At 49.7% G+C, this 18,686-nt stretch overlaps 1 protein-coding gene across 2 annotated transcripts in view; it reads left to right on the plus strand.

Annotated features, from left to right (window-relative positions):
- The window catches only part of CCNI (cyclin I), a 35,678-nt gene extending 18,773 nt beyond the window's left edge, over nt 1-16,905 (plus strand). The window contains exons 3-7 of one of the 2 annotated variants that reach the window (XM_055797007.1): nt 9,211-9,345; nt 13,094-13,168; nt 13,336-13,476; nt 14,313-14,543; nt 15,224-16,905. In XM_055797007.1, the coding sequence (XP_055652982.1) occupies nt 9,211-9,345; nt 13,094-13,168; nt 13,336-13,476; nt 14,313-14,543; nt 15,224-15,682 (1,041 nt within the window). In that variant the 3' untranslated portion in view covers nt 15,683-16,905. The remainder of the gene's footprint in view (nt 1-9,210; nt 9,346-13,093; nt 13,169-13,335; nt 13,477-14,312; nt 14,544-15,223) is intronic. The other variant, XM_055797008.1, reaches the window with a different exon arrangement.
- The last annotated feature ends 1,781 nt before the right edge of the window (nt 16,906-18,686 follow it).

Consider the following 18,686-nt stretch of genomic DNA (forward strand, 5'->3'; position numbering starts at 1 on the left):
GCCAGGCACTCGCCTCTGCCACTGAGGAATGTTCTCACAGGACTGGAGGGAAATTCAGGGTGGAAGGGACCACAGGGGGTCCATAGTCCAACCTACTGCTCAGGCTTTGCGACGGGACAGCTGGGAGGTTGGTCCAGGTCGCTCACGGCCTTACCCAGCCTGAACTGTGTGCTCCTGGCGGAGGAGCCATCTGTCTAGCATGTGCATTCAGAAATGCCTGTGAACTCCGCAAACCTTTGTTTAAAACAAAACGTGAAATGTGAGGACAGTTGTCACAGAGTTTCTGTTACTTTGTCACTGGGTTGGGCAGAAATAACCACACTGATGCACTCGGACCCTTTCTTGCTGTTCTTGATTCACACAAAATGTTCATGCAAGTATGTCAGCTGTTGTCAAAGTTAATCAGCACAGTGTTTTTTCTGTCAGTGAACAAGAAACTGCTGGGTTTGTGTAGGAGCAAATAGTTTTTTAACAGGTTGCCTATTTTGTTAATCCACATTTCTGTTTGCAAATAAGTGACCTGGTTGACAGAGGTGCTGAGTATACTGTAGCTGTGACTGTCTTTGGGCATGTCCAGTTTAAGACCCTGGTTTATGGTAAACCAGCCTGTTGTTCCAAGCTGGCAGTATTCCGGGGGTTAGTGATTAAGTGATTATAATATAGGGAGATAAGATTACGATATAACAAGATAGGCTGGGGACTCAGAGAGTGTAACCAAACCAGATTCTTGTGTGAAGATTTCACAGGGACAAAGCACTTGCATTTTTGCCTTGGTGAAGTTGATTTTGGTGGCTCAGAAACTGCCACCTGCATTAGACAGGCTTTCTAGCGATCCCTCCCTTGCAGGATTGTGGTGGTGGTGCCCTTTGAAGATGAGGTTCCCCACCTGTGCCGCGTTTGAGTTGTCGCTACAGCAGCAGGACTGACCTCAGCCCTGTCTGTGGTGGAGAGCAGTTGTCCTGCTGCCAGGGACCTTGAGGGGGTCATAACGTTCACTGCGGTTGAGGTTTGCAGCACCCCGTGAAGCATTGTCCTCAGTGGCAAATACTCAGAGGAGTTAGCGGGACCTTTGGCAGTCTGCCCAATAGGAAAGCGGGGAGGCAGATGGGTTGCCTGCTGTGAAAAGTCAGAGTAGGATCAAGTGTGGAAACAGACTGATGGCTAAAGCCAGTGTAAGGTTTGTGCTTAACAGCAGAGTCTCGGGTCTGGCCTGGACAAATACCAAGTTTGTCCTTTCAGTGTGCAATTATGTCATGATGATGAAGGATCTCTCCCCACCCTCCTCCCTGCACTTGGACAATACTGCTGAGGTCCGTGCTTGGGAGTGTTTCCTGGCCCTCTGTGCTTGTCCCCTGGGGTTTCGGCTCCTGGAATTTCCACTCCCAAAACTCTGTTGTATTTTTAACCTTTTTCTTTCTATTTTCCTATGTGTCATTTCAGACTTTATCAGCTAGAATGCCATAATACTAAATGTTTTCTAGCAGTAAATAATCATTACATTGGATGGACTTCTCTGTGTGTATGTGTAACAGGCACAAAGGTCAGATTTAATAGAGAACATAAACACAGCTGTCTGCTCTGGGGAAATCCTGACTTGCAGTGCCATGGTGCAGCTGAAAACCCCTGTCTGTAGTCACGTCTTTCTCACTGTTCCTACGGTTTGTGACACCCAACTTCAAACTGTCACATGTTCCTCCACTTCTGCAGCGTTCATTTTGGCAGTGTTGCAGTCACGGACGTTCAGTGTGAATTACCCTGTTTTCTGTAATGTCTGGAAGAAGGACATATTCCCTGACACCTTCTGCCTTCTTCTGAAAACAGCTGCAGTAGCCTAAAACCTCACTTGTATGAAACTGTTGTTTATTTCCCATGACAGTCAGGAAATCTGCATCCTCCTGTGTATCAGATCTGGCAACCTGAAGCCTGTGTAACTTTCCATTCTGTGTTACAAAGGTAGATCGACTACAGAAAGGGTTTTAATGAAGTCATCTGGTTTGCAAATGAGGACATGTGAATATGTCCTCCAAAACCTAATGATGAGATTGGAGGTAATTTTTCAGGAGTAAACTTTCAGGTTTGACTTTTTAGGAGACATTTTCGGTTCTAATGTTTAAAACCGGAACAAATTCAGTTTCTAAATATGTATCAGAGCTGAGGTCTTTGAAAGGAAGAAAGAAACTGGTACAGAAAGACACTGCATTTTCACTACAGGATGCAGACACTGTGGGGGATTTCGGTCCTGGTAATTTAATGTATGTGTTTTTTCTGTTTTGTTTTTACTTTTTGCCTGAAGACTCCCATTTCCTACTGGCATGTATATTTCTTCTACTTTCCCTGCTTTAAATGTAGGCCACTGGCTCCGGGTATTTGCGGTGTATCAAAGCCAGACCTCACAAGGGCTTTTCAGCCTAGAAACCCAGGTGGGCCGAGTCTGGAGCACTCCTGGTGCTTCTGAATGTATTTGGTGGCTTTCTCCTCCTCCCCCCGCCCCCCCCCCCCCTCCGGAGTTATACAATATGCAGGTGACATTCAGAAGTTTTCATGTGATTAAGGCTTGAGAAATCAAGCAGTAAAGACTGGTCAAAGGTTGAGATTTGCATGTTGCCAGGTAACCTTGCAGCAGAGAGATGTGTAAGCAAAGATCTTTAATTTTTGACAGAAACAGGGTGTCACTTCTATCATTGCTCCTTTCTTGCTTGCTCTGGCTTTTTCTTTCTGTCTTCTCATTCGTTCTCTGTACCTCTTGAAGAATCAGGAGACCTCAGTTTACTTCCAGTTTTTCCACTGTCTCACCACATGTCCTTGGGTTGTTCTTTCAACCTTCTGTTTTATGCTGCAAGTAAATTGGAGGCTGACTTACCAATTTTGTACAACATTGTGAGGTTAATGCATCCAGCTCTTCTGCTTTGCTGAGCAGTAATCTCTCTCCCCAGTGTTTGTGCATGGTATTGTGCAGATGGCAGAGGTCGTGCTGCTTGAGCTCTTTGCTGTGCCACTAAACTGCAGGCAAACCCTGCAGAATGCCACTCGTGAGCGGTATCCAGAGAGCACCTCTAATCCCCAGCTGGTCCAAATGAGAAGCAACCCAGTGGGTGTCAGCTGGGGGTTGCTCTGGCCTAAAAGGAGCAATCCTGAGACCCAAGGAGGGACTGATTTGGCTGCAATGTTTACAGCTGCCCTTTTCAGACACCTCCCAGTCCTGATAAAGGTCACCTGCCTGCTCCCCAAGGAGCCTATGGCGGGACTAGGCAGAAACAAATAGGGGAAAGAGCAAAATACCTCTGTCTGGGACAGCAGATATTAAAGAGAAAAAATTACCAGGTAAGGTGCTTTTCCTAGATTAGGCAGCAATAAAATGGAGTCATGTTTGAGTTCACAGATAATAGGTTTTTTTAGACTGCATTTTCCAAAAGTCTCCAGGTATCCTTATAGGTGATTTGCACTGTGCTTGCACTCTGGAGCCTGAGTCACAGCCTCCGGCCCTCCCGTCCCATGCAGCAAGCATGTTGTGAGCCCTGTGGCAGGGTTCCTGGGTCGGGGATGGTAACAGGGCGATATGGCTGTCAGTAAATGGGAAGCAGAACAACAGCTCTGTGTGCCTCTCGCCATCGCCAAGGCCTCGTGGCCACCTTTCTGACAGGACTCTTCAGAAACGGTGTTTGGGGCACTGATTTGGGAATCGGGCAAATAAAGACATTAACCGTGGCAGATGCTGGAGGCCTCAGGGCTGTGTGTTTTGTACGGGGTGCTGTATTCCTTCCCTTGGGCACAACTACTGACCTCCGCGGTTGCTCACTTTGGAGCGGTAAAAAGACAGAAGCGGTGAGTGCAGCGTGGCTGTTACTCGGTACAGTCGAGCAACGCAGTTCCGGCATGTGAACTGGCCTCATGTTGTGTGATTTGAAGTACTTGACAGGAATCGTTCACAGCATGTTCATCGATAGAGTAAGTGACGGAGAGGATACTTCTTGATAACGAATCAAGCAAATAATGGCAGGAAGCAGGTCAACGTGATGTACACCTGTGTTACGCAAGAACGAGAGAGAAGCTGACCTCCCTCCACTTCCCATATGTGTCCCAAATGCATTCTGTTAGCTCTGTAGTTCGTGCAAGGTGGCTTCTTTGTGTCTGTGCTGAAACAAACCCAGCGTGTTGTGCTCTGAAAAGGTGGGACTTAGCATCATGCCTTCTGCTTGGAAAAGAAGATGCAGGTCTGTTGCTCACACGTGAGTATGGAATAGCTTTGATGACTTGCACATCTGATGGGGCTGTTGCGTTCCTTGGGTATCGCTTTTTGAGCTGATAGCAGCAGGGCTCGCTGTGTGCTCCACGCTGTCCATTGCTCCCACCGGCCTCTGGCTGGCTGGAGCTATTTGTGTGCTCTTTAGGTGGAAGACAGGGGAAAGAGCTGCGGAAACCTCTTATTTTATGGAGGTGCCAAGCAGGACTAAGTGGGATGGAGAGGGAGGAAAGGAGCAGTGGTTGGTCTCGCGCTCTGCAGGAGCATTCAGCCTGCCATGTTACGCGTGGCTGTCCGTCCCAAGCACAAGGTAGACGAAGAGCTGTGAGCAAACGGCTGTACGTGTGCAGGACAGTTTGCACAAGTTACTCCTAAGGCATCGCAGCGCCGTGTCTCTTCAGTCTCAGTAGAACTCTTGTCAGGTGCTTTTGCAAGAGCCCTGCCTGTGCTGCATGGGGTGTTCCTGCACAGCAAACCCGTTCTGAAATCCCTCGTGCTTCGTGTAGCTGCCCGCCAGCTTCCTGCTGCGGGTGAGCCAAGCGGCGCCTCTTGCAAATATCTGCACGGGCACCAGGCCAGAGAAAAGCTCTCGGGCACCTGCACGGGCTCGGTCTGTGTTGGCTGGTGCAGGAGGGGGGGCAGGTAACGCAGTCACACACCCCCCGCCTGCCCCCAGCAGCTGGGGGACCTGGGCACCTGCAGTGGCGCATGGTGAGTGGGGCTGCAGCTCAGTCAGGCGCCTGATCCCAGTGGTGGTTGTGGTTGAAGAGCTGGGAGTGCTGTCAGGTCTTTTTTTTTCATGGCTGGAGTCATGTGCACGTCTGCTAACCTTTGGTGCTGGGCTGGGCAACCAGATCTGTAGGTCAGGGCTTGCTCTGATCTGGCCTCTCCTCCAAAAAGAAAAGGAGAGGACAGGGTGCCAGCCAGAGGAGATGGATTGTCCTTCGGTTGTTAGGTCTGTCTTGGAGCAACCTGCTGCTGCTGCGTGAAAACAGAGTCTGCCATTGCTGTGCTGGGGTTAATTTTCCCTAATTAAAGCTGTCATGCTAGGCTAGCGTGCTCTTCCACCCCGGGGGTTAAGTTCTGCAACGGTGGGTGGGTTTGTGGCGACAAAACAGAACAGCTGGCCACACACAGACCTGTACGTCTGTGGGAAACCACCTCCACACCAAAGAGCAGCTTGTGCTTTCCAGCCCAAAGGGACTTCCTTGCTTTCAGTCACCATAGCATCTCATTTTTTTTTCCTTCTAATTTTATGTAACTAAGGAACAGTGACCTCACTGTTTAATTAATCTTACAGTGCTGCATTTCTTATTTGTGTTACTAGGCTGACACAAGTACGCCTTCGAGGGAGAGGGATAAAGACCGATACCTTTGTGCGGGATGCTCCTGGCCCTGCTTGGAAGTAGCAGCAGGATTTGTGGTGCGGTGGGAGCCGTTCTCATTCCTTCTGCCTGTCTCGTAAACGGGGCCTTAACGACCTTTCCTAGTGCTGCTGGGGGGAGGTTTAAATGTGCCTGGTCTTTCTGTGCAAGGGAGTTCTCCCCCCTGCCCTTGTGCTCCTTTATTTGCAGTTAGAGACTGGAGCAGACAGGCTTTTTGTAGGATTGATGTTACTGCAGAAGAGAGCTGGAGATGTCCCTCCTTTCCTTGCTTTCCCAGATGGTTCTTACGAAGCCAGATTTTATTCTGAAGCCTTACTTCTGTTGCGCATGTACCTGGGTGTGAGTTCACTTTGCAGTTGTTCTTCACATTAAAGGAACATGGTGCTCTGTGCAGGGACTGGTTTTGGTTTGTTTTAATTTTTTATCTTGCTTAGACAAACGGTTGGTTTTCAGTGGTTTAGATTAAACACCATTTCTTTTTCACATGGAAAGTTGTTGCTGGGGCTGAGTGTGTGATTGCTATTCTTTACATTACGGCCTTGCCATTTAAAGTTAACTCCCGAGTCTTGAAATACGGCCTCGCACTGCCCATGAAGGGTGAGAAGATACAAGGACAGATCTCGCGAGGACTGGACACTGAGAGGCAGCGTGGAAAGACAATCTTTCCCTTCCCACCCGTGCTGTTTTTAGGAGAAGGCCTAACCTTTTGCTTTGGCAGGCACAGGGAGAAAGGCATGGAGCCAGGACAGACGCACCAGGAGCCTGTTGAAGCCAGTGCCTGCTTCTGCTGGGGTCCAGCACGAGTGGGATTTGCCAGGAATGGAAGGGGATGGGAGAGATTCCCCCGGTGCTGCTGAGGCAGGGCCCTGCCTCCCCAGCAAGGAGTGCCACAGGTGCTGGTTTTGCCCCCTCTAGAGCAGACCCTGTGTCTCAGGAGGGAGTGCAGGGGGGACAGAGGCTGCTGTCCTGTTGACACAGCACCCAGGGGATGCAGCTCCCCTCTTGTTGGCCAAGGGCCCAAGCCCATTCCTGCTGCCTTCGCCAGTGAAGCTGCTGTGGCGGGACCAGTTCGGTGATTTGAGAGTCAGAGGCAGGTTTTTTAAGTCAGGTTTATTTTGTTTGATGGCATGGTTTCAGGATGGCTTTTAGCAGGTACACACAGAGCTTACCCACTGGATTCACCCAGATACTGCATTTCCAAAATAATCCTTTAAGCTGCTTGAAATCTTTAAAGTCCACAATATTGTCCAGACCTGACTGTGGTTATAAGCTCTTTTGTAGTTTTGTCTCCCTCCCTTTAAAACCAGGTGCAATGAGTAAAGCAATAAGGAACTTCATCTTTTCACTATCGCTCCTCCCTTTTCTGCCTGTTTTAGGTGCAGCTGTGCAGGCCTCCCTTTGCTACAGAAGCACGCTCTATGAGGACAGCTAGTATTTAACATTGTGTTGCCCTTTTTTTTAACTCCCCAGATACATTTTAGGTCCCTATCCCGCTGTCCAAAAGACGTTTTTAGCAGAGTATTTAATGAACTCCATACTGCTGTGTGGTGCTTTCATTACAGTCCCAGGGTGCATCGAACTAGGCATTTCTGGAACGAGTGCAACGCCTTGCAGACAGCAGGTGTCCTGCCCCTGGTGGGGCTCGGATTTCACCCTTAAATTGCAGTAACCATTTTAGAAAGAAACATCGTTTCTTGGAATTAAGGAAATTAATTTTCTCTTCTCTCCTGAAAAACGGTAGGTGCTTTTTAAAAGGCCATGCTGTAGTCAGGTGGCATCCAGAGGCCCCAGCTGAGACCAGAGGCCCACCTGGATCAGACACAGTCCTGCTGATGCTGTTGCACCGTCAGGGCTAAAGGAGAGAAAACAAGGCAGGACTTTGTTCTCCTCAGGGGAGCACCTGATTCAGCACTGAAGGCACGTTTTGCAGGCAGGCAGAGGTAGTATCGCTTCGTTAGCCCAGCTAGTACAGCTGAAAGAAACAGCTTTGAGATTGCGCAACCCTGTGTCTTTAGACTAGATCCCTGCTGCCGTAGCGCTGTCACCGTCGTCGTTTTTCGAAGGGAATCAGGTGGCTGCATTTTGGCAAGACACGTGTCTGAGCAGCCGTAACCAGCTCTGTGCCCACTGCCGCAGAGCCCAGAACCCAGCCCAGGGCACTGGAGCCCCACCACCTTCCCCATCCGTTCTGTTCCACTCGGTGCTGAACGTGGAGCTCAGCACCAGTAAGGAGGGTCAGCGTGGAGTAAAGATGGCATACTGCAAGTGACAGTGAAAGGTGCAAAGCTGGTGTCCTTGTGGAGGCCCTGGTGTAACGACAGTTCTGCCTTAAACACTCTGCTGTCACACGTGTTCTTGACTCCAAGGCAGGAGAGTCAGCAGAGCTGTTACCAAGCACGACCTGTTACCAAGCTCATTACTGTCTACGCAAGATGCACAGTAGGTACTTTTGTGATAGATACAGCCTGAAGGATTGATTTTGCATCAGTAGTGGGTGGGTTTATTTTCTAAAATCCTGCTCCTTTCCCCCCTACCGTGTTAACTGCTGGGAGGACAGCTCCAGCCCAGCCCAGCAGCAAGCCCTCGGCTTTCTCTTCCACAGAAGCTGGTCAGCCAGCATTTCATTTGGTTTCATTCTCTTAAACCATCTCAGCAGTAGCCAAATGAGCACAAGGACCCTGAGCACAGTGGAAGAAATTTGTTTGGTTTCACTTCTGGACAGATCCTTGCTAATCATCTTGAATAATCCCTGCTGAAGTGAGACCAGACATTTACTTGGCTGAATTGAAAGGCTCTAGAAAAGCTGTAAATATTTCTGAAGAAGGGCAGCAAGAAAGATTTGATGTCAATGAGCGATCTGTACATGTGGTTGAAATTCAGCTGCTGTCCAAACAGATCAATGGCAGTGACTTGGGCCAAAAATATATTTACACACACCCACCCCACAACAAACCAAACCCAAACTGGTTTTTGGGTGAAAATTTACCTGCTTTACCACGGTGCAGTTAACTGTACTGCTAAAGGTCTTCTGTAAGCTGTTTGGAATTTTCTTTTTTTAGCATACACTGAGCTAAAAATAATCCCTGTAATTTGAAGGAAAAATAAACTTTTCCTCTCAAAACACCAGCTCGGTCCCTCCCCTCTTCTGTTCGTCAGGAGCTGTGCATGTGCCCAGCTCCCACAGCATGTCTGGCTTTGTTCAAGGTGGGCATGTCTTTCCATCTGCCATGGTTCTAAGGAGGTTAAAAAACCCAAATCACTCAGAGCTAAGTTAGAGAATACCCTGTCAGTACTTGAGAAACGACAAGACATCCTTCCTCTCTTCCCCAACGCAGAGTGAAATCTCTGAGTGATGGTTGAGGTTGCTGTAAGGAAAGCTGTCTTTTCCAGGGAAAATTACTTGGGATAGGGTAAGTAACAGCAAGAACAAAGGGGTGATTCAGGCTGGCTCTGAGGCCATCACCTCCCCCCCTTCCAAAGGAGGCTTTGTTTCCATGCTGAATAACTCCTGTGGAGGTAAAATGTTTGGTCTTTTCTGACTCCCTCAGCCTGTGTATAAGAAAAGTTTGTTTTTCTCTCCAACAGGATGTAGCCATTTCTCCAAAGCAGAGGGATGAGGTCATTCAGTGGCTGGCCAAGCTCAAATACCAGTTCCACCTTTATCCAGAAACGCTCGCCCTGGCCATCAGCCTTTTGGACAGGTTTTTAGCTGCAGTAAAGGTAAATATTTGCAGAAACATACATTGAAATAGATTCATACCACCCATTCAGCTATTTCTGTGTACAGTCCTAGCAGCATGGCTGTACGGAAACGCTAACTTCCCCCCTCTGCCCTCACACCCGCTTCCTTTCTCAAACACGTACAGGATGGTACCTGCAGTGCTCCAGGAGCTCAGTTTCAGGTGGCAGTACTGGCAGCACGCTCTGCAGCCAGGAACGTCAGGAGGTAGATCCCTTCCGTAGTCTTTTTTCACCTGGTGAAAATAGCGATTGCTTGAATGAGAACACACAGTTCTCTGGGAACTGACCGAGTGCTTGGACCTGCTGAGACTTATTTTCCCTCTTTCCTCTGTTCTGCCCATTGCCATCATTAATGCAGCTCATTAGTTTAAACGTATATTAACCCCAGAGAAGCGCCCTTCCTCTTCAGCTACGTGCGTGCTCTTAAACTGGTTTGAATGTTGAATTTGCCTCAGCGCAGTCCCTGTTCCTTCCTTCAAGCAATGAGAAAAAGAAGCTGCGTAGAGGTAATGCTTTAGATGAAAAGAAAACACTCCGCCTTAACCTAAATGGACTCATAAGGCTAAAGGAACCGCCTGCTAGCTTGCCGTTAGAAACGGGCCCAGCGCCCTCCGACAGTAATGTCAGGGACGGTCCCTACTCACCTTGTGATTTCTCTGGTGTTCTAACTGCATTTAATCTCATTTGTACCACCTAGAATTGCGGTGGGCACCTGCTAGCAGTGAACTAACTAGAGGAAACAAACGTGAGGACAGGTCTGGGCCTGGCAAGTGTGCTAATGCAGGGAAATGAAAAAATTATTAAAAAAAAGGGGGGGGGGGGTTGGGAAGAAGATACAGCTTGAGGAGATTGCTTTTTGGGGGAGTAGTTCACTACTAACCTGCTCTATATCCAGTCTGACAGACTTAAGAGCTTCCTGATAGCAGGATACCAGTCAGACAGATGTGAAGGAGAGAGGTAAGGAGCATGGGTGCAGGCCATCAAAGTGATAAGCTGTCCCCTCCTGCTCTACGGAACAGAGAATGTATATATGCGCCCATTTGTTTTTAGGGCTGTTATACCATAGAAACTGGTGCTTTTTTCAAAAAAGGAAAGTTAAAAATCAGCATCTGGGATCTGCTGCTCTTCTGTCCCTGTAAGTCTGCTGCGGGAGCAAGTCAGATGTGCTGTGCTCGGGCTGTTTGGCACCCTTGCAAGTGACTGAACAACCTGAAATCCCTGGCCTTGAGTTGTGAAGTCAGGCTGTAGGTGGCCTTATCTCTTGGCATATTTGCTCAGTTACATTCCGTGCTCGTCAAATCCGCAGTCTCATCTGCATGTGTGTCTAAGCTCGTCACCAGCACTGTTGGGTAAACAATATAGCTTAGGAAATCTGAGCAGAAGAATGTGTTCTCAGCCTGTGCACTTGCATTTCAATATGACTTCGTTTGGTAGAATGCAGGCGACATCATCCATTAAGCTTTCCTTTAAATATTAATAAATATTGATAATACTTTCATTACAAGCCATGGAAGTTTTGGGGTTTTATTTTTAAAGAGATCTTAAAAGAGCCAATTTACTGAAATACTGAGTTGGGAAGTAGATTTAAATCCCTCAACAGCTAATGCCCTCGAGTACAGTTTTTCTTTCAGTAATTTGCAGCAGCCAAGAAGTCTGCAAAGAGAGTATGAGAAGATGAGTAAGGAGTCCACTGCGTGCTTCAGGCAGCGAGCAGGAATGTGGAAAGGTGTTTAGTCTGGGTGAGCATTGTTCAAACAGCTCGGGGCTTTGTGCTCCCTCTCCCAGTTTTCCTCTCCCATAAAGCTGTCATTCTTCTAATGCAGCTTAACTCCTGGATTTTTTACCAGGCGCTGCCATGTGGGATTTTATTATTAGGACAACTAGTCCCTTCCCTTCAGCGGGAACAGGCTTTGAAATTGTTCCAACTGGCTGCCCCTGGGGCTGTTACCCACTCCAGCAGTGCTGGTGTAACTCACTGCACAGCACTCGTTAACCCTCAACAGAGCGGCGCTTGCAGCCCATCCCAGCAGCGCCTGCTGGGGTGTGAAGAGCCAGCAAGGCAGGGAGAAGCTCCTGGGGGGGACCAGGGTGGTGACTGGGTTTCAGCATGCTTCGGCAGAAGACACAGTGTGTTCCTTCCAGGTCAGTCCCTAGAGGGGATGCACTTGGATAGAAGGAGACAAAATTATTGTTAAAAATAGTGGGGAGAAAAAGCTTCCCTGATGGTAGGAACCTGCTCTGGACACCTGTGCTTTTCCCTGAATGTGACACAGAAGGTGTCCTTCTTTGCTGAACATAATTTTGCGCTAACTTGACAGTTTTCTTTGAACCTGCGTGAATGGTCAAGAACAAGTTCCAGTCTTGCCCTAAGGGAATTCATTCTCTTTGCTTTCAGTGACACCTGAGTGCACAAGCAGATGTGGATGTGTGCACGCACTGCCCCCGCTCCCAAGTGTGGATTTTCTACACATATTTAAGTAGAAGTTTAAAATGACGCTAGGAAACCAAACCTCTAGGCATAGCATGGTCCTTTTTAAGTAACTAAGGCTGAGCGTAGGTAAAGATTTTCAGTTTGGATACAATCCTGCATTGTTGTGGGGGGGTTTTTTTTGGCACTCACCCTTCAGCTACCCCATAAACTCTGTTGCATTTGCTAAAATTTACCTAGCAAGAATAAATCGTGGCAGCAGTTCAGGTTGTAAGTAGATTTTCACATTTGGTGCAGGATTTTCACTTACCTTTGCTTTCAGCATCTTCTAATGTGGAGAGAAGAGCACCAGCTGCCAGTAGGCTGTCGGAGGTGGGGGCACGGCTCTGCAGCTGGCTACCCGCTCGGCTGCAGCAAGGTTTAGGAGCAGCGGCTCTGCACTTCCCGGCCCCCAGCCACTAAGGAGTTGCTGGCCGCATCCTATGGCTTTTATGCCGGTGCTGGAAGCGAAGTCAGACGGTCACATTGACAAAGATGGCTGCAGAGCGAAAACTCCAGCCGATGTGCCATACTCAGTTATGCGCGCAGCCTGGTCCATCGCAGGGACTGCCCGCATGCTTACAGCCACGCAGCCTGCGGCCCCCCTCTGCCCCCAGCTGAGCCGCAGAAAAAGGAGGTTTTGATGCACGTGAAGAATCACCCTTTCCCCTCCAAATTTTACTTACCCTGCCTAAAACAACTCACTGGAAGGGACCACCTCTCCTCTGACAATCCCTGCGCCACAGTTTTGAGAACTGCAATGTGAAATGACATGAGTAGTGGTTTTCACGGGTGTTTTACACATCCCTTGGCAAGGACAGTGTTTCATAAATTACCTTCTTTTTCCTGCCTATTCTGTGTCTGACCCCCAGCAGCACTAGCAGCAGAGCTCTGCTGAAGCAGATGGAGTGGCAATATTTATTTTTTTTTGCCAGGTGACAGTCTGGCCCTTCTGATTCTCTCCTTCCTGTTTCTACTGCAGTGCCTAAACCCGAGCTCTTTCCACTCCAGCGCTGCACATCAGTGGGAGCCAGTTACGATCGCAGGGCTGGCAGGTTGCTGTTCTGCCTTACATCATGGAGTGTGGAGTTTTGCTTGGCACAGCTTGCCACCGCTGTGGCGTAGGAGGTCAGCCTGTCGATCCGGAACGCACTGCCTGGGCAGCGAGACCCTGGGGCTCAGGATGTCCGACCAGAAAGGATTGAGCATAATTTTTGCATCACATTCACACAGAGACTTCTCTGCTTTTCTGTACTGTAGGCCCGTCCAAAGTACTTGAACTGTATTGCAATCAGCTGCTTCTTCCTTGCTGCAAAGACCATTGAGGAAGATGAGGTAATTTTTTTTGTTCTTACCACCTTAGCATTGTGTGAACACAGCTCTTCCAGTCCTGCCTTTGCTTGCACATGGTGGCTGACGCTTGCCAGGACAGGAACGAAGCGTTTTGTGTGATTTCTATAATGACTGGTTCTCTCATTTCTTTTTTGTGTTGGCTTTTGCAGAGGATTCCAGTACTGAAGGTGTTGGCTCGGGATAGCTTTTGTGGTTGTTCTCCAGCTGAAATTCGCCGAATGGAGAAGATTATCCTGGATAAACTGAACTGGGATCTTCACATGGCAACGCCACTGGATTTCCTTCATATTGTAAGTAAAGGGCTGCTTGTGTTCTTTCTGGTGTCTGTCGGTGTACCTAATGTATCGAGGTACCTAGACAAAAACTGTACCTGTAGGGGAGCGAAGACCTCAGGATGTGTTTGTAATTCCTCTGTACAAGTAGTTTCTGAAAGAAAAAGCCTTGCCAGAGAATTTCAGGAGACTTGTGACACTTGGGGTGCAATTTCCAAAACGTGGGCGTGCCATCTGACCATCTGGCCTGTTTTGAGGCATGTTAAGCTACACACTAAGACTCGCCAATCCTGAGAAACATTGCCTCATGATCTTAATTGCTAGTGCGTTTGCTCAGAGCTAAATGCCAGGCAGCACAAAAGCAGTTAAGTACAGCCATGGAGAAAGCGCCGATGCTGGGCGATGGGTATGCTCTGTGCCTGCTGCAGAAGGGCATGGCCAGAGAACCAGATTCATGGGTAAGGCAAAGGGACGGAAAGCATCCTGAGGTTCTCTTGAATTTCATCCTCTGCTTGCTTGAAAAGCGGTTTTTGTCTAGGACACCAACTGCCAGACCTGTGTTGCCGGGAGAGAAGGGTGGAAGGGGGTAGGCTTTTGCAGAGCCCCGGGAAGCCTGGTTCCCCAGGCAGACGATGTGTACGATGCCAGGTCCTGCCAGAAAGGTGGCACCAAGCTGCTGGCAGGTTCAACGCCTTGGTTTTTTTCCCCCACGGTGCAGAAATAGACTGTTAAGCTGGAGAATCCTTGTGCATCAGAGACGTGTCGCATGCCATTCTTGAAGTCTGACCTGGCTTTGCCTGTGGGGTTGCCTGTCAGCGACGCCAGCTGCCTCACGTGCTTGTTTCCCCCCCCAGTTCCACGCAGTTGCGGTGTCCAACAGGCCTCAGCTACTGACCATCCTGCCCAAGCTGAGTCCCTCTCAGCACGTGGCGGCGCTCACCAAGCAGCTGCTGCACTGCATGGCCTGTTACCAGCTGCTGCAGTTCAAGGGCTCCATGCTGGCGCTGGCCATCGTCAGCCTGGAGCTGGAGAAGCTGCTCCCCGACTGGCTGGCTCTCATCATCGAGCTGCTCCAGAAGGCACAGGTGAGGGGGTGCTGGTACCGCACATCGCAGCGGGGAGGGCCTGGGCGCCGCCGGAGGCTGTGTCTTGCTCCATACTCCAGTGAGCCGAGCCAAGCCAAGCCAGCCGGGGCTTTCGGATCCCCAGCTGCTGCTCTCTGCCTGCAGTTACGCTTTTGCAAGGATGGCGGTGCTTCAGCCTGAAGCGACGGTTTGTTTGGGACAGTTCTGCAAAGTTCTGATGGTGACTGCATGCAGTAGGTGACAAAGGGAGGAGCTGAGTGTCCTGGTGTATGCAGGCACTCTGCACTGCGGAGGAAACACCATCGGGGGAGAAAGTCCTGGTTAGCCGCTCAGCCATTCACGCTAAGTGCACGGGGTGGTCCTGACAGGTACTGCAAAGACAAACACTCCAGCTGCTGAAAATACGCAGCGAAACCTTCTAATATCCGAAAGGTTTCCCCTCTCCGCTATTCCCATGAGGCCTAAGAAGGAGCAGGGGTCCGCATCTTACCAAGTCATCGTGCTGGGGGTCTTTTTGGTCCTTTATCGCTTACTTTCTCCTGCATCCAGCATGTCGTTGAGAAGTGAGGGGCCTGGGTGGCGGTGTGCTCAGAGCCTTTGCCCTGCGCTGGCTGATGGCCTCTCCTCTCCTTGGCAGCGATCCCGTAATGCCGGTATCTTTGCTTGTCTTCCCCCTCCAGATGGATAGCTCGCAGCTGATCCACTGCCGGGAGCTTGTGGCACATCACCTTTCCACTCTGCAGTCTTCTCTGCTGCCCAATTCTGTATATGTCTACAGTCCCCTCCAGCATACCCTGGTGACCTGTAACAGAGGAGCGTTCAAATGCCAGCCCTCCTCTGTCCCAGGGCCAGGTTTCTCCAAGGACAACGGCAGGCCAGAAGTGCCAGTCACAGGTACAGCCGCGCTCTACCAGCGTCTGCCAGCTCCCAGCGGTTGCAAGCAAGCCTCTGCCAAGCGTAAAGTGGAAGAGATGGAAGTGGATGACTTCTACGATGGTATCAAGCGTCTCTACAACGAAGACATTGCTCCAGAGGTAGTGGCTCTTGAAAACATGGGCTCTGTTTGTGGCGCTGATGTCTCGAGGCAGGAGGGCAACGTTTCCCCTTGTCCACCTTTACAGCCAGTGTCTGTTATGTAGCTGTGGGCGCACACCACCTGCTCCACCACAGCTACTCTAGAAACCGTGCAGAACCTGGCACCCTGTGTTCTCAGTGGGGGAAGAAGGGGCCATACCTTCTCAGGCTGAACTGAAGGGAGCCAAAAAACAGAAAAAAAAAATCCCAACCCTTTTTTGAATTTTTTTCTTGTGCGGCTAATTATAGTTCCACTATTTAAGCACTTAAAAACACAAAAAAGTATAAAAATCTAAAAAAAGACCCAAAAACCAAACAAAAAAAGTAGCAAAAAATTGTTTCTTTCTAGTGTTGTCAGTTCCACTGTTTTTCTGCTCCTGTGTATTGTAACCCATCCTCCGTGTCCAAGAGCTCACATCAGTCGTGCAGAGTTGTTCCAGGTTTCCCAGCCAACTACCACCTCTCTGATCCGATCTCCATCTGCTCCTTGCTCTCTTTCTGCTTGCTCCTTTTTTAATTCTCAGCAAGTCTTGTGCATGATGTTCTGTACTACCTGACCTTCACGACAGCTTTCTTTTTCCTTTCTAAAGAAAAAGACCTTTTTTGTTTTGTTAGCACTTTGGTGTTTAAATGTGATAATGTTTAAAAACTGGATTTAAATAAAAGGTTAGTCAGGAAAAAAACCAAAAACCAATGCTTGCAAGCTGCTCCACACTTAAGTAATAGCCACAGGAGTGTGAAAGTACTCTAGAAGAACACTCGGGCAGCCGGCCGCTGCTCTCTGTACCTTGCACAGAGACTTCTCCAGGTTGAAACAGTTTGTGTTTTCTAACACAGCAAACAGCTAATGGATTTTGTATCACTTCAACAAAAATGGTATTTTTTTCTTGTTTGCACTCAGTGTGGATTTTCACCACTGCTTGACTCTACATCAAGTGTAAACCTTAAATTGTGCAGAGTCTGTTTTTTTCCCCATATGTTTCTACGCTTAGCATGTGACCCGTGCTGCTCGGTGAGGTGCTGGGGCAGCTACGTACGCCTGAGGTTTGAAAGGTGTGTCATTATCAGCCACAAAACCAAAAGACCCTAACCCAGAAGTTTTGTGTTCATGTAACCTCTAACCAAGCGTAAAACCTTTAAAAACTTGTCTCTTAAATGTACACCTCTGTTTTCTCAGAATGACCTGTTCCAATTGTAAGCTCTCTCCACAGCCCTGAGGAAGGTATCGTACTTGGAGCCATTGTACTGATGAAAGCCTTCTGGTAGCAATAAAGAAAGTTGTCCTGGATTCCGAGTCTGGTGTTGTGCTTTTCACCCCCGTCCAGGATCGGTTTTACTTGGAGGCTGCAAGGGAGCTGCTCCGTGCCAGAGCTGTGGCAAAGCGACTTGAGGGGCGCTGGGCAGCCGGGGTGCCAGGGGAGCTGCACAACACAAACTCATCACCGCCTCTGCAGCGGTTCCAGCTCTAGCCCCAACTCCGGTGCTTCTCACTCCTTCCTCGGTCCCAAGGCTGGTCCCAAGGCTGTTCCTCTTCCCAGCTGAGCACAGGCCGCTTGGTGCATCCAGCTCACCCATCTTGCAGCCATCTCCTTTCTGGTATTCGGAACGGAACGCCTCGTTGGAGTCGTGTTTCCTGAGCTCAGGCTGGCTGTGGGTGCCTGCTTGCCTGACACCCCTTCCACTGAAAGGCACATCTGGTAACGAAAAGGTTAGCACAGAATTCCTTTCTGCTCTTCTCTGTAAACTCGTAGGTTATGGAATTGATTCTGCTCTGTAATCTCACCTTCTTCCCGGCTGGTTTTGAATTTCAGGAGGAGCCGGCCCCTCCTGCCTCACATCTCCTGAGGTGCCATTGTTTTTGTTGCGCGGAGTCCACTGTGACAAGACACTTCTCGGGGTTTCAGCTCTCTTCCTGCCTGTGTCCTGGGGATCTCATCCCACAGACACATTTCTCGGCGGGGTGTGCACCTTCCTTTTCCCCTTCCAGCCCTTTCTGTCCTCCTGATGGTATAACCAGTCCCTGACCTTCTCTCTTCTCCCGTTGCTCGCTTTTCTTCGGCCAGGGTGCTGCGCAGGTTTGGGGCTTCACCTACCGCACCCCCAGCAGAACACCCCTTCGCTGCAAGAGCTCCGTCATCCTGACGCTCACTACTCCAAACCCACTGCAAGGCGAACACCTTTTTCTGTTAAATCACACAGCACAACAGCTCGAAATAAAAATAACTGCCCTGATTTCCAACACTAGATAAAACAACATTAGCATGAGAAAGATCAGAGCCAGGCCATTTTCACACTGAGCCAGGCACCCGCGGTTTCTGCACAGAGGGGAGCCTGTGCGCGCTTGCTGCGTGTGAGCGGCGGTTCAAGTGATCCAGCTTGAAGGGAGCAGCTGCTCAGCGCTCCAGCTGCACCCGCAGTCAGAAGTGAGCCAGGCCTCTTCCAGCGGTGCCAGCCTGCACCGTACACCGCTGTGGAGAGAGTTTTTTCAGGGAAGAAGATGGGCCCGAAGTGCCACGGCGTTGTCATCCCACGGCAATAAATCTAAGCCTCACCTTCCGCTGGCTTCTCCCCCTCCCCACGCTCCTTCCCTCCCAGTTTCTGGGATGCACTCCCCATTCGGCTGCAGCAGCAGCAGCACACAGGCACTCGGGAGGATCCCGGCCCAAAGCCATCTGCAGACGCGCAGAAGGAGAGGAGTTGGCGCCGGGCTGGAGAAAGGAACGTGTTTGCTTGTGCCAGCTGGCGGGACCCCGGCTGGAACAGAAGGGGGGGAAGCTGGGCGTCAGGAAAGAGATTTGGGTGCTGCTGGAGCAGTTCTGCTCTACCAGATGTGCTGCAGCCGTGGCTGTGAGGCGCTTTGTGAGAAGGCAACAGAGTTTTCCTTCTCACCATTTTCTCCTCCCGCAAAAACCAACAGGACAAGAGCAGGTCCTGGCTGTCCCCACACCAGGCGCGTCCCCAGCTCGCACAGCCCTGGTAGCGGAGCCCTGCAGTGACGGAGCTAGGCTGCTGAGCTGTGCTGGGCCCCAGGTGTGCCATGTTTGCAGGCAAGAAACCTTTTATTTTTGT

The sequence above is a fragment of the Falco peregrinus genome, chromosome 2 (assembly GCF_023634155.1).
Source record: "Falco peregrinus isolate bFalPer1 chromosome 2, bFalPer1.pri, whole genome shotgun sequence".
Lineage (NCBI taxonomy): Eukaryota > Metazoa > Chordata > Aves > Falconiformes > Falconidae > Falco > Falco peregrinus.